General features: G+C 42.2%; 1 protein-coding gene across 1 annotated transcript in view; it reads left to right on the top strand.

The window, feature by feature from the left end:
* Positions 1-897: 897 nt before the first annotated feature.
* The window catches only part of Tdg (Thymine DNA glycosylase), a 73,283-nt gene continuing 60,764 nt past the window's right edge, over positions 898-13,416 (top strand). The window contains exon 1 of the mRNA XM_066732611.1: positions 898-2,729. Within this exon, the coding sequence (XP_066588708.1) occupies positions 2,557-2,729 (173 nt within the window). The 5' untranslated portion in view covers positions 898-2,556. The remainder of the gene's footprint in view (positions 2,730-13,416) is intronic.

Below are 13,416 nucleotides of genomic sequence, written 5' to 3'. Positions count from 1 at the left end.
CCTTCCCGCCCGCTCATTCCACTCCGAATCTCTCACCCTTCCCCCTTTCTCCAATTCCACGTTACCACCAAACTTACATCGCTCCATTTCACTCACGATGCTTCCTTCTCATCCCAGTCCCTACTCGACTCTTCTGGGTTTACGATACGTCGCATTCGCCACATACCAGACACATTCGTGACAAGAAATTTCCAAATCCGTCGATAAAAGTATGTTGCGATAATACTGGGGAAATTAAACGGCAATTTTCTAGCTTTTCCGTGAGTTTCCACGGACTTTACCTTCCTCGACGCAATGGCAAAGCACGGCTTTCGTGCGAAGAGCTAGGTTTTATCGAACAACCCTCTCGTAGGAAGATTCCTGACGCGCGTATACTTTTTGGAGCACAACGCGCAGAGTTTGTAATTATCGTTAGGAAATTAAATTTAAAAGAGAGTAAATCTCGTCTGGTTTCATCAAACCCATAGAGAACCTTGTTATTCTCCCAATGACAATGCGCCTCTCGCTAAATAACCGGCCAGCGATTACCGAGAAGCAGAGGGCACGAGTGTAAACACTGTATAAACAAGAAAGAAGTGTAGTGTTTTGGAGCGCTGCGAGGAAACATGCGTGGTATTACGGATAATATCGAGTGAAGATTACCGTATTAATCGCGTACGGAGTGGTGTAATTTTTGCGGAGATATTTACGAGGAAGGATCGATAATTTTGGTTAAAGTATTTGGCGCAAAAGCGAGGCGTTTTCGTGCGAAGAGGACCCAATGGTTGCGGAGAGAGCGTGGCCGCCTCGAGGCTAAGCCGATCTGATCCGAAGGCGGCCGACTCCGCGAGGCGAGCCGAGTGGTCCCGAGAGCCGGCGAGCTCCGCCGAGCGCTCGCGGAGCCAGCCGCTCGTTCGGTGGCTCGGGCCGCCAGCGCCAGTTCGCCAGTGCGGTGCCGACTCTCGTACCGCGAACATTTCGTTCTACCGTACGTGCGTGTGTTTACACAACTCCAACAACTCGGAAAACAATCTGCGAGGCGATCGAACACCGACAACTATTCTTTGGATTTGCAGTGACGATTCTACCGTGCTCTGGACGTGGCCGAGGATTCCCGTAGGATTATTTCGAGAGCGGCCTCTCTCGGTCTGTAGTATCAGTTGGTGTTTGTGCGTGTGTGTTTTTCGAGTTCTCGCCGCGAGGAAGAGCGCCAGTGGAGGGAGTGAGAGAGAGAGAGAGAGAGAGAGAGAGATAGATAGAGGGGGACGGAGGGGGAGAGAGAAGCCTACATGTATATTATATATATATAGTATATATATATATATATATATACAGACACGCCGAAGCGATAGAGCGACAGAGAGGGACGCTTTATCCTTGTAGGGCGTGGGTGTAGCGATAACGCCGGGCAAAAATGACTCGCGACAAGTCGGCTTTCGAGCGGATAGGCTCTGCGAAGCCGCTGTTGGAGTCGTCGTGAAAACGGTGAGGCAGGGGGAGAGCAGAGAAGAGGGGAGAGGGGCTTCTCGGTAGGAGCAGCAGAGAGACGGAAAGAATTTCGCTCTCGAACCGTCGGCGGCCACTGATCCCAAGATTTTTCGAGCCAACGATGCGTTCCGACCCGATGGACCATTGAACTGTCAAAAATTCCCCAAGCAGCTTTTGCTCCCTCGCTAGGACAACGGCCACTCTCCGGCAGTTCTCGAGGATGCTCCCGGGCAGAAAAACGGAGCCAGCGACGAGGATGAAGGGGCTGGCGGCGCCGGTCTCGCCGGTGACGCTCCAAAACCTTCAGATTCCTCTGGACTAAGCTCCGAAACCCACGCTGTCCGACTCGTGAAAACCATCCGAGTCTCCGGGACAATCTCTTCTCCTACCCGTCGCTCCCGAGACTCCCGTCGCTCCAACAGCGTCGCGGCTGCAACTTTAACGATCGCATCCCTCGAGCTGGAACGTTCACCGGTACACCTCAGCCGTGAACGCATCACCTTGAAAAGTCCTTTTGGGTCGTTAGAAAAATTCGAAAGAGATAAGGTGCGTCTGGAGGGACCTGAAGAATCTTAGGATTATCGACACAAGTGAAAATCACTTTGCTGAAACGTCCAGGGGCTTTCCGAAGAGAACCCTGACGAAGCTTGGATACAGGGTTGTACTCGAGTTTGGTCGAGCCGAGATTTTCCAACGATTTTGTTAAACTTTTGGGATCTCGTAGGGGAAATTGTCCAACGACGATTACATTTCTAGAATTCTTTTGGAGCTTTTTGCTTCTCTTCAAGTATATACATATATGTATATATAATATAATAAGAGTGAATGGTAGCAGATCCAGTTTCTCAGCAGTTTGGTCTGATCTGGAAACGGTGCCAGTTTGTTTTTGGCATCGTAGCATCAAGGTCAGCTGGGGAATATCAGCAACGGACAGCAATCGGTGGCCCTCGTGCGCAGTTGGCTTTCTAGAAAACTGCTGTTCGTTTCACGAGCAAGTGAGGAGGTTTATCGTTGCGAGGCTCGGGGTTTGTGCTTTTTCGTGAGTCGACAGCTGATTTTCCAGCGGTAACACACAAAAACACACACACAATGCAGGTGGCTACGTTGTTTAGGGAGAGCGCCACTTTGCTGGGTGCCTCCAGCTTGGATCCTCCGCAGACCCACCATCATCAGGCTCTTCTTCAACAGCAACAGATTCAACACATGCAGCAACCTCACGCAGATATGCATCTTGGACACCACATGCAGCATCATTACAAAATGTAAGTCCCTCTCTTCCCTCCGTTCGACCAATCAATATATATATATATATATATATATATATAAGCTGTTATATAGAAGAAAACACTGCACAATTCCTTGCAAAATTTTCTTAAACAATTTTCCGAAGGAAAACCCGCGATTCGAGATGCGAAAATCGTTTCTTCAGGGTCGAGATTGTTCAGGATTAAGAATAAAGCGAGGAATTAGCGTCTCGCGTGGCTTTTGAGTTTTCGGAGCGATGGAGTTTGATATTGAAAAAGTGTGGAGAGTCGGAATGGAATTTTGGTGCTCTATTTAGAGAGAAATAAGGGAATCGCGGCTCGTAAATATTTATTTGAAGGAGGGGATTCCTTTTCTGCTCGTGCAAAGTGAATAAGTGTTCTCCAGCTTAGTTGCATCGGATATCCATTAAGGATTGAAAGTTGAATTAAATTTCTAGCACAAAGCCATTTATCGAATAATTATTTAAACGGTTGCTTCCGGGGGGAGTAGAGAGGGAAGAGGTTACCGATTCACAATTCCTGCAGTCTGAGAAAGTAATCTTGGAGATTTGCCCCATTAGCGACGTTTAACCTAAGAAACGCTACAGATGACGTTTCAGAGGAGCGTTCGGAATCCGCTGAGATGGCACAAGTAGTACGGAGCGCGAAAAAAAGAGGAAACACTCGCGGCACAACTGTTTGGTTCAGATAAGAAAACTTGGATTTCTTAGTAAATATTTCGGTCCAAGACCATCGTCTTGGTTCTATCGTGCCAGTTCGATTATTATTTTCGGAAGCTCCAAAAATGATAAGAAAGTGCACCAACATGCGTTGACGTTTAATCAGGTTGAAACAATCATTATTTAATTTTTAAGTCAATCCATGTCGTATGATATAAACAAAAGCAGGTTTGGCAAAGAAACTTTGATTTTTCTTTCAAAAAACTCATCGATTTACCAATATTCGGTTCAAAATGAACTTCTTGTTTCTACCTTATCAATTCGAATAATTTCGAAAGTTCCAAAAATGATAAGAAAGTGCACTAACGTGCATCGTGGCTTATAATCTAGTTCAAACAACAATGATCAAATTTCTAACCCCATCCACTTTCAATAATAAAAACAAAAACCACCCTGAGAAAAGAATATTAGATTTTAGTTCAAAAAACCTCTTCGATTTTCAAATAAAGATTTTGGTTCAAGATGTTCACCACGGTTGCATCGCGCGACTTCAATTACTTGGAGAATCTTCCAAAAATGATAAGAAAGTACACAAGTTGAGCTGGCTTTTAACCAGGACGAAGTACTATATAATTATGAAACTTGGAAACTCATTCACTCGGTGTAATAAAAACGTAGCGCAATAAGAAGAAACCTCGGGAGAGAAAATTTGTTTTTTGTTGAGAAGAAATTTTCGTTGTGGAGAGAGAGAGAGAGTATGACGTATTGGAAGAGAGATAGAGAGAGAGAGAAGATGTAAACATTGAAAAGGCGTGAAAAAGCGGCGTTTATCGCAAGGTGGTTATTTACGAAAGCAGTTTCGCGCTACAAAGTTGGCTATCTCGGTTGAATTTCGATCGGAGGCCAACTTGGGGAATATTATCACGTCGACGACAAAGCGGTTCGGTTCTCCCTGGCAGAAATCCCTGAGGGCGGAGGTCGCGGGTGCTTCCACGGGGAGATTCCGCCGGCGTTGCCGTTTTAAGAGTTTCCTCACGCGCCGAAGGGACTGCATTTGTATTCGTTGTGCAAGGTCTGGTCGCGCCCTCCTTCCTTAAGCAGCAATTTGGCCGATCTCACTTTTTCTCTCCCTAGCTCCTGCGCCATTCTATCCACTCTTTTCCCGCTCTTTTCTCTTACATCTCTCACACACACGCACATGCGTGTGTGTATATGTCCCTCTAGCTCCGACCCACACTCTTACTCTTGAAGCACACTGACACGCATCGCTACCATGTTGCACAATATTACCACCAAACTACCCCCCTCCGCTAAGGATAAATTAGCCCAGCTGTGAGACACTCGTTCGGAAAATGCGCACGCGTGTCTTGGAAAAATCTTTCGGTGACCCAATCCAAACGCTTTTCTATCGATTTCTTTTAAATTTGGAAAAATGTGTTGCTTTGTTGTTGCATGATATTGCCACCTACTTCTCTTTGTACAAATTAGCAGAGTTAACGCTCTTTTTCGGAAAATGCGCACGCGTGTCTTGGAAAAATCTTCCAGTGACCCACTCCAAACGCTCTTGTATCGATTTTGTTAAATTTGGAAAAATGTGTCGTCTTTTTGCTGCATAATATTGCCACTTACTCCTTTTCGTATAAATCACCTCGGTTAGCACTCATGTACGGAGAGTGCCTCGGAAAATGCGCACGCGTGTCTTGGAAAAATCTTTCGATCACCCACTCCAAATGCTTTTCTATCGAATTCTTTTTAAACTTGGAAAATTGTATCGTTTTCTTATTGCATAATATTGCCATTGCACCAACTCTTCTTTGGATAAATTAGATCGGTCAACAATCATATGTATGGAAAATGCCTCGGAAAATGCGCACGCGTGTCTAGGAAAAATCATTGGGCGATCGAATGGAGAGGCATTCATCGAATTTTTTCAGAAATATGAATAATGGTGAGGCGCGAGCACGCAACTACGATGTCGAGATTTTTCCGCGGGTTTTCCTAGGCTCTTGGGAGGATATCTACGCTTGTTCTCCATCGGTCGGTATTCGTAATTCGTTCAGTATCTTGTCTAAATAGGTTTGGAGAGTCCCGGGAGTATTTTCCTTTCTTCATACGGTCGTTGAGTTTAAAGTCTGTCTCGCGAGGGAAGGAGAGTGGGGGGAGGGTGAGAGAGAGAGAGAGAGAGAGAGAGAGAGTAATGGAAGGATCCTGTTTCCGCTAGTAATAATATTCCAGGGTGAAAAACCATGGAAGAGAGGGTAAAGTAGGGGATGGAGAGAGGCAGCGTTGGGAAATGAGGAAAAACGCGGTGTGTGGGAGGGGAGGGGGTAGGAAAATGTGAGAAGGAACGACAGAGAGATAGAGATTGGCGAGAGAAGCTCGTTGGTTGGGATTCCGGGGAGTTTCACGGTCAGCATAACAGTTAAACTCGGCCAGCAGCGTCTTAATGCGATCACGGAGAGTTCCAGGGGACTCGAGGAGTAATGAATTCAATGGAAAACGAGTGGACTAACGATATGGAAAGAGAAACCTTGACCTATCGGCGCCCTTTCGCGTTTTTGGCTAGGATCCCTCCGAGAAACCGTTAAACGACTCGAGTACTATGAAACACGAGCGTGTATATTATGTACATACATATACGCACACTGATGCTGGAGAAACGTATCAAAAGGTTTCTTCCTTTTTATTATATTCCCAACCCGTACAGATCCCGGATAATAAGAAATGAACGCGAGTAGCATATTAGCTGCTGGAAAAGATGCTTAACTCGCTTCTTGATCACCGACGAAATTCACGTAATCAAGCAGCGATATACGCGGAATATGCTCCGAGGAATCTTTCTGCTACCAAAATAACGCAAATACTATATATATATATATATATATATATATATATATGGAACGTCCAGAAACCAGTTATCCTACTTCTGGTAATATATATATATATATTTATTTAGCTCTTCCCCCCCCCCCCCCTTATACTCCACATTTTTCTATCGCCTTATTTTACTTTCATTATTTCGTAACGTTCTAATAATTTATTTATACCCTCGTTATCCTATCAACACTTGCTTTTAACGACATTTTTTGTACATCTATACCTTTAACTTACAATAAACACTTTATTTTAACATTGAAATATTTGCTTTTGGAATAAACTTTGCGTAATTAGCCAAGTGCGTCGATTTAACGAGTTTTTGCAAATATTTCAAAGTATTTATGTGTGTGTATATATATATATAGGGTATGAAAGTTTATTTCTTCGCAGAGTGGAGAGGTAAAAATTTATTTATATACGTAACTAAAAGAGGTATGAATTTTTAACGCGACAGCTTTTGTAGAGTCCTTTTTATTCAGATCCAAAAAGATATTTTCCATAAAAAATAAATACCTTACAGAATAATCGAGATAAATGAATTTTTACGTCCATCCTCTAAAATCCAGTTAAATTGTACACCCTGTATATAGGTAATTTCTAAATTATCAGTCAATCAACAGTGATCGATTAAAATCAGAACAGACTTGGAAAGAGATTGCTTTAAACGTACTTGTGATAAATGATAGAATTATATCTGTAAACAAACCCTTGGATTTCACGCCAAGTCTTACGTGCTTATAGAGACACTCGTGATGAAACGTAATAAATTTGATTGTAGTTTTTAAAATAGAACGAGTAATTCAATCCAATTTCCAATTACACTTTGGAATAACGCAGAATTTATTCGAGAGAAATTCAGGCGAGTGGGATGAAAATTTGGCTCGAAGGAAAAGCCTATATTTTTTGTTTAAAGCTAAACTCGAAGTATTTGGCTGACTCGATTCAACGCCGGGAAGAAGCCGCGAGAGTTTATTTGTTGAAAAAACTCTAGTCATAAATCAAAGCGGCAATTACGATGCAAAGAAATCATTCGCGCTCGCGTGCAGCCTAATGATTTATTACCGCAGAAACATTTATATATCTAATACCTGTCGTGCAAACACTTGTTGATTACAACGTTAGTAAGGAAAGGTGTTGAAGCGATAATGTACCAGAACTGGCCTGACTAAAGATTCCTGTAACGACGCTCTATTTGGAGGAGGAAAAAAGGAGTCAAAAAAGTACGAGAAATTCTAAACGTCCTTCATTATTGATCGAAGAATATTTGATAAATTGAGATAAAAAATTCAAAACAATTTATCATACAAAACTCAAATAATGTAATTTTTCTCAAAAATCATTTTTTTTTAATCAAAAAGGAAATTCAAGTCTGATGAAAATTTTTTTGAAAGCAAATCATAATTAAGAGAAAAAATAAGAATTTTGAAAAATTTTTCTTCGATGAATTACACGATTGAAATTAGAATATTGCTCGTTATTTGTGTACACTGATACACAATTAGCAATACCTTAATGAATTTTGTATTTTTGTCTTACAATTTTACTTGTACACAGATAAACATTCTTTTAATTCATTACATTAGTTTTATTATACAAACGACAAAATACAGTTACAAAATTCTATATATAGCGATTCCTAGAAAAAATTAAACCGATCCAGTTGCGAAAAGAGGAATCGCAGGGAAATTGGTCATGGTCCTGCCACAACTAACACACATATATATATATATAAATCAGGACGTGAAAAGAAAGCTAGGCGTTTTTTCTCTTTTTTTTTTACCCGAACCGGGCCCCACTTGGAGGTATTTTGCAAAAGCGTGGGCTACATGCTAATAACGGGCGTTCGACTTGTTCTTGAGAAAGAAGATTGCCGCGCGTAGGGCAGAAACTTGATTCTGGGATCACGACCTTCCAGCAGCACGTATATATATATATATATATGTATATATTGCTTTTTCGGGCAGAAACGAATTTCAAGCCGGTTCTCGAAGCGCGAGGCAAAGTTTAGTACCAAAATCTCCGTGAAAGAAGCTGAAAATTCCTAGATAGAAATCCATTGGTATAAAGACTCGGGCTTGGAAGAAATTTATCGCCAATACCGATTGCTGGTAGGGAAAGCGCGCAAATTTATGTCCCCTCATCCTTGTAAATTCATCGAAACTTATCTAAATTAGCAACTGGTCCGTGTCAAGATATTCCGGCGACATACTATCCAGGTGTGTATATATATATATATGTATGTAGGTATCCTCATCCAACCCCGCTGAATTCATTTCATTCGTACCGTAAATGATCGCTCCAGCTAGAACCTGAAGAAATTTACGAGCTCGCATCTTTGCATACTCGTCTCTCCATTAATTCCATCTTCGAATAAATCTCTAATCCCATTGCTCCTGCCTCGCGTACGTCTCTTCCGATAAATTGTCAATCATTCTCTAATTACTATTTTCTGAAAATTATTCCCAATTGAGAATGAACGGGGCAAGGTGTGAAATTTGGATACAGGAAGTTACGAGATTTTTTGTAGAGTAAATTTTGTTTTATACTGCAAGGGGATTGTATTTGTGTGGAGAATCCTATTGGTTTGTCTTTTCCAATAAATCATCGATCATTTTTTAATTACTATTTTCTGAAAATTATTCTCAATTGGGAATGAATGGGGCAAGGTATGAAATTTTGGATACTGAAAGTTGCGAGATTTTTAGGGTATTTTTTGTGGAGTGAATTTTGTTTTATACAGCGAAGGATAGTATTCGTATCGAGAATCCTATTGGTTCTACCTTGTCTCTCCCAATAAATTTTCAATAATTTTGTAATTACCATTTTTACTCGAAACAAATGCTCAGAAAATTATTCCAAACTCTGAATGAACGAAGAAAGGTGTAAAATTGTGAACACCGGAAGCTGCGAGTCTCAGAGTTTCTTCATTTAGCGAATTTTGTTTACACAATGAACCATCGCGCGCGCGTGTGTCTCGAGAGGAGAGGAAATGAATTGTATAATTGGCCGTTGAGGCGATTAAAGAGGTACGCGAAGAATTTCTTGGGGAAGCACGTGGAAAATGAAGTTAGTGGAGAAATAAACGTCAGTTGAGAGTGAAACTGAAAAAGGGAAGAGGAGGAAATGGTAAAAAGGAGGTAAACGCAGTCATGTGTCGCAAATAAATCGTACGCCAGCGATAAATTGACCTTATCAATAAGATCGAACCGCGAGTTCTTCGTCTCGCTTTTTCCCCGTGGTGCACCAGGCCAGAGCTATTCATGTATTCCAAACTTATGGAATACATGAATAACGCGACGAACAGGTATGCACACCTACAAATCCCACCGACGATCAAGCGCTATTTCAAATACAAACGATCTATTTAACACCCTTCGAAAACTTTATTCCAGTAAGCCATATATAGCTATATCTGTGTATGAGAAGAAAAGCTCCGAAAAAACTGCACAACGTAATATTGCAATGTTTCCTTTCGAATCATTTTTTTAAAATCATTATCAACTTACTCTTAGTCTTTTTTTTCTTTGATCAGTAAAACATTTTATTTCGCATTTCTTCACTCGAAACTGTCTCGTACAAAAATTATATACATCAATTTTAAGATATTAATCTGAGAATAATTTGTCACGAGACTCGTGAATGAACGCGACGAACAGGTATGCACACTTACTAATCCCACCGACACACGATCAAACTCTATTTCAAATACAAACGATCTATTTAACACCTCTCGAAAACCTTATTGAAGTAAACGATAGGCATCTGTGTCCGGAGAAAAGTATTCAAAAATATTTTATAAAAATCACTATCAATTTATTCTTATATAGTCCCTTTTCATTTTTAATGAACGAAACGTTTTATCTTGCATTTTTCTACTCAAGACTGTCTCGTAGATTTTTATACATTGATTGGGCGAAGTATAAATATTTATATACGTGAATTCGAAGATATTAATCTGAGAATAATTTGTCGTGGGACTCATGAATGAGCGCGAAAGCCATCAACGACACGAGTTCCTCGAATCGCATCTGTTACACCATACATTCTCATATGTATGTATGTATATATATAATATAAAAAGAGGAAAGGAGGAGGAGCAGGAAGAAGGAGAGGAAGAGGAAGAGGAAGAGGATGAAGGGAAGAGAAGAGAAGAGAAGAAGAAGATGAATGCGACGATAAAAAGTGGCTGGTATACTCTCCGTAATTGATAAGTCGTTTAGAAGTTAATTAGGTGGCCTACCTCAATTCGGGGAGAGGGGAGGCACGCGTGCCACTTAATCATCCGAAATAACCTGCTTAATTCACGTCCTGTATTATCATCTTGAGGAGAGTCCTGACCTCGGCCACTAAACTACCGCATTAAGCCAGAAACAATCGCCGCAATTACCTTCCTACCGCCAACTACAATTTTAATTGTCTTCTCTTATTCTCTCTCTCTCTCTCTCTCTCTCTCTCTCTCTCTCTCTCTCTCTCCCCTTTACTTGCCCTTTCCTTTAATCTTCCCTCCCCTCCCTATGCAATATCTCTACAGAGCAGAATTTTCAAAATAACTTATCGTTATTTTTACTAATCGCTTAATTACTTTAATAATAAAAATTAATCGAACGATTATATAAAGATATAAACAAACTAATTCTTCGTTTCACACTATTGTTTTTTCCAATTCTTTACTCTCCCCCCTCTCACACCCACTATCTCTGCCAAACAGAATCTTCGCACTAACCAATCATAAACGACGAAGGTAATAAATATTGACAAGAAAATAATAGAAGCATTCTTACCTGATAAAAATAATAATTAAATCCAGATAGATTCGTTGGACCATTTTAAATATTCTCGAGGCACGAGAAAATTGTTGCAGCAAAGGCAACCAAATCGACAATCTTCGAGAGGATGGTTTGCGATTGTATTGTAGAGGGAGGGGGGGGGGGGGGTGAAAGAGTAGGAGGGAGGACGTCGGAGCATCGAAAATGGAGGTAAAAAAAAATGCTTGGCTGCATTTACGTAACGGACTTCGCACATTGGTTTGGAGAGAAAAAAAATGGCAATATCGCACGGCAAGCTGTGCAAATCATGCGTATTACGGCATCGCGCAAAAATGCTGCTGCTGCTGCCTCGTTCGTGTTAGCGAAGTATTGGCGTGCGTGCGTGCATGCATGACTTTTAAAAGCCGGGTTTAACGCGTGTAAATCGCGTCCAGAGTTCGGCCTGTGTGTGGGCGAGCATCTATATCTCTCTCTCTCTCTCTCTCTCACACACACTCTCACTCTTTCTATCTCGTTTTATCATTCCATCTCAGTCCAGTAGATTCGCTTTGCTTTTCCTATACTCAGTCTCGTTCCTAGCTAGGTATATAGTACTACCTCACTCTCTCTCTCTCTCTCTCTCTCTCTCTCTCTCTCTCTCTCTCCACTCGACCAGAAAAGCTGCACGTTCCCTTCAAGCACGGTTATTCTCTTCACGTGGCGTTATCCGTCTCTCTTCGTTCGCCAACGTCTCTCCATCTTCGTTCCACTCGTGCTGGTTCCGTTCCCTTTTCAGGTTTATCTTGCCCAAGTCGTGTGTGCCGCGTAAAACATCCCATCAACTTTCCTCTTTGCTTCCCGATAGACTCACGCTTACGTTTGTTTCTTTGTCCTTCTCCTACGTCATTACGTCTCCCCTACCCCCGTTGTGTCCATACCGGAGAACCACCCCTCCTACTTATTCCCTAAAAATTTATCTTTTCCTCTATATAGGTTTGCCTCCATGTTTCTAGATCTCGATCTTTACTCTTCCGGTTCTATTCCACCTGAATCATAGTAAAATCCTAATTCTATCCTAGTTCTATTCCCCTATTCGACTCTATCGTTGCTTCTCTACGTCTCTTTCCGTTCCCTTTTCAGGTTTATCTTGCCTAACTCGTGTGCACTGCGTAAAACATCTCATCAACTTTACTCTTTGATTCCCGATACACTCACACTTACTTTTGCCTCTTTGTCCTTCTCCTACGTCATTACGCCCCCCCCCCCCTCCCACTTTGTCCACACCTGGAACCACTCCTCCTCCTTCTACCCCAAAATTTTACCTCTTTCACTATAGGTTTGCCTCCAATTTTCTACATCTTAATCGTTCCTCTTCTGGTTCTATTCCACTTGAATCATAGTAAAATCCTAACTCTACCCTAGTTCTATTCCCCTATTCAACTCTATCGTCTTTTCTGTGCGTCTCTTTCCGTTCCCTTTTTTAGCCTCTCTCTCTCTATCTTTTACGTCCACAGCATCTCGCCATGGTCCACGTCCGTTCTCTTTATTTCAGTTCAGCTTCCCCCACCCACCCGCACCTCCTCTCTTTCTATTTACCCTTCCCTCTTAATGCCCAACCCCCTCTCACCTACGCCTTCCTCGTTCTCTTACCCCCTACCTCCCTCCGTCCCCCTCTTCAAAACTCTCTCTCTCTCTCTCTCTCTTTCCCGTGCACTCTTCGTCCGTCTCGTTTTTATTTTAGCCTCGAGCAAACGCCATGGTGGAGGCGGAGTGAACTGTACGAGAGAGAGAGAGAGAGAGAGAGAGTCTATACGTTGGTGAGAGAAGAAATAGAGGGCAGAAGAGGAAGGAGAGGGAGTGAGTGAGAAGCTCCACCAGCTTCATCCATGTCTCTCTCTCTCTTTCTCTCTCTCTCTCTCTCTCTTCCACACCCGAACCATTTCGTAAGACGATTCCCCCCTTAAGCTTCCACACCTTACCCCTCTTATCCCTCCCCCCTTACACTACACAACAATCTTTCCATCTCTCTCAACGTAAAGCGACCCAAGTGTGAAAATATCGCACAGTGTAATGGAGCCTCTTGGACAAACGTTTCAATCGCTACGAACGAGCCATCTTCGAGTCTCCATCTCTCGATTATTGAGATTGGACAAAATTTCGATTTAATTAGGAAATCGTCAAGTCTGAGAAAGTTCGCAACTTCCCGCCAGAAGTTTCCAAGCTTTCGCGTAGATACGCGCGTCTAAATTGGCTCGAGAGAGTAAGAGAGAGAGAGAGAGAGAGAGAGAGAGAGAGGAGCAAATTGCAAAATTTCTGACTGGCTCGAACACGCTGGCACAATTAAGCGATCGAAGCTCTGTTAGATGGCTATCGTGCGTGACTGGATAATCTCGCGTTATCGAA

The sequence above is a fragment of the Prorops nasuta genome, unplaced genomic scaffold (genome assembly GCF_024137725.1).
Source record: "Prorops nasuta isolate Cenicafe-Biocafe unplaced genomic scaffold, Cenicafe_Pnas_1.2 PNAS00010, whole genome shotgun sequence".
NCBI lineage: Eukaryota > Metazoa > Arthropoda > Insecta > Hymenoptera > Bethylidae > Prorops > Prorops nasuta.
Note: the sequence above shows the minus strand (reverse complement) of the source record. Positions and strands in the feature narration are given on the sequence as shown.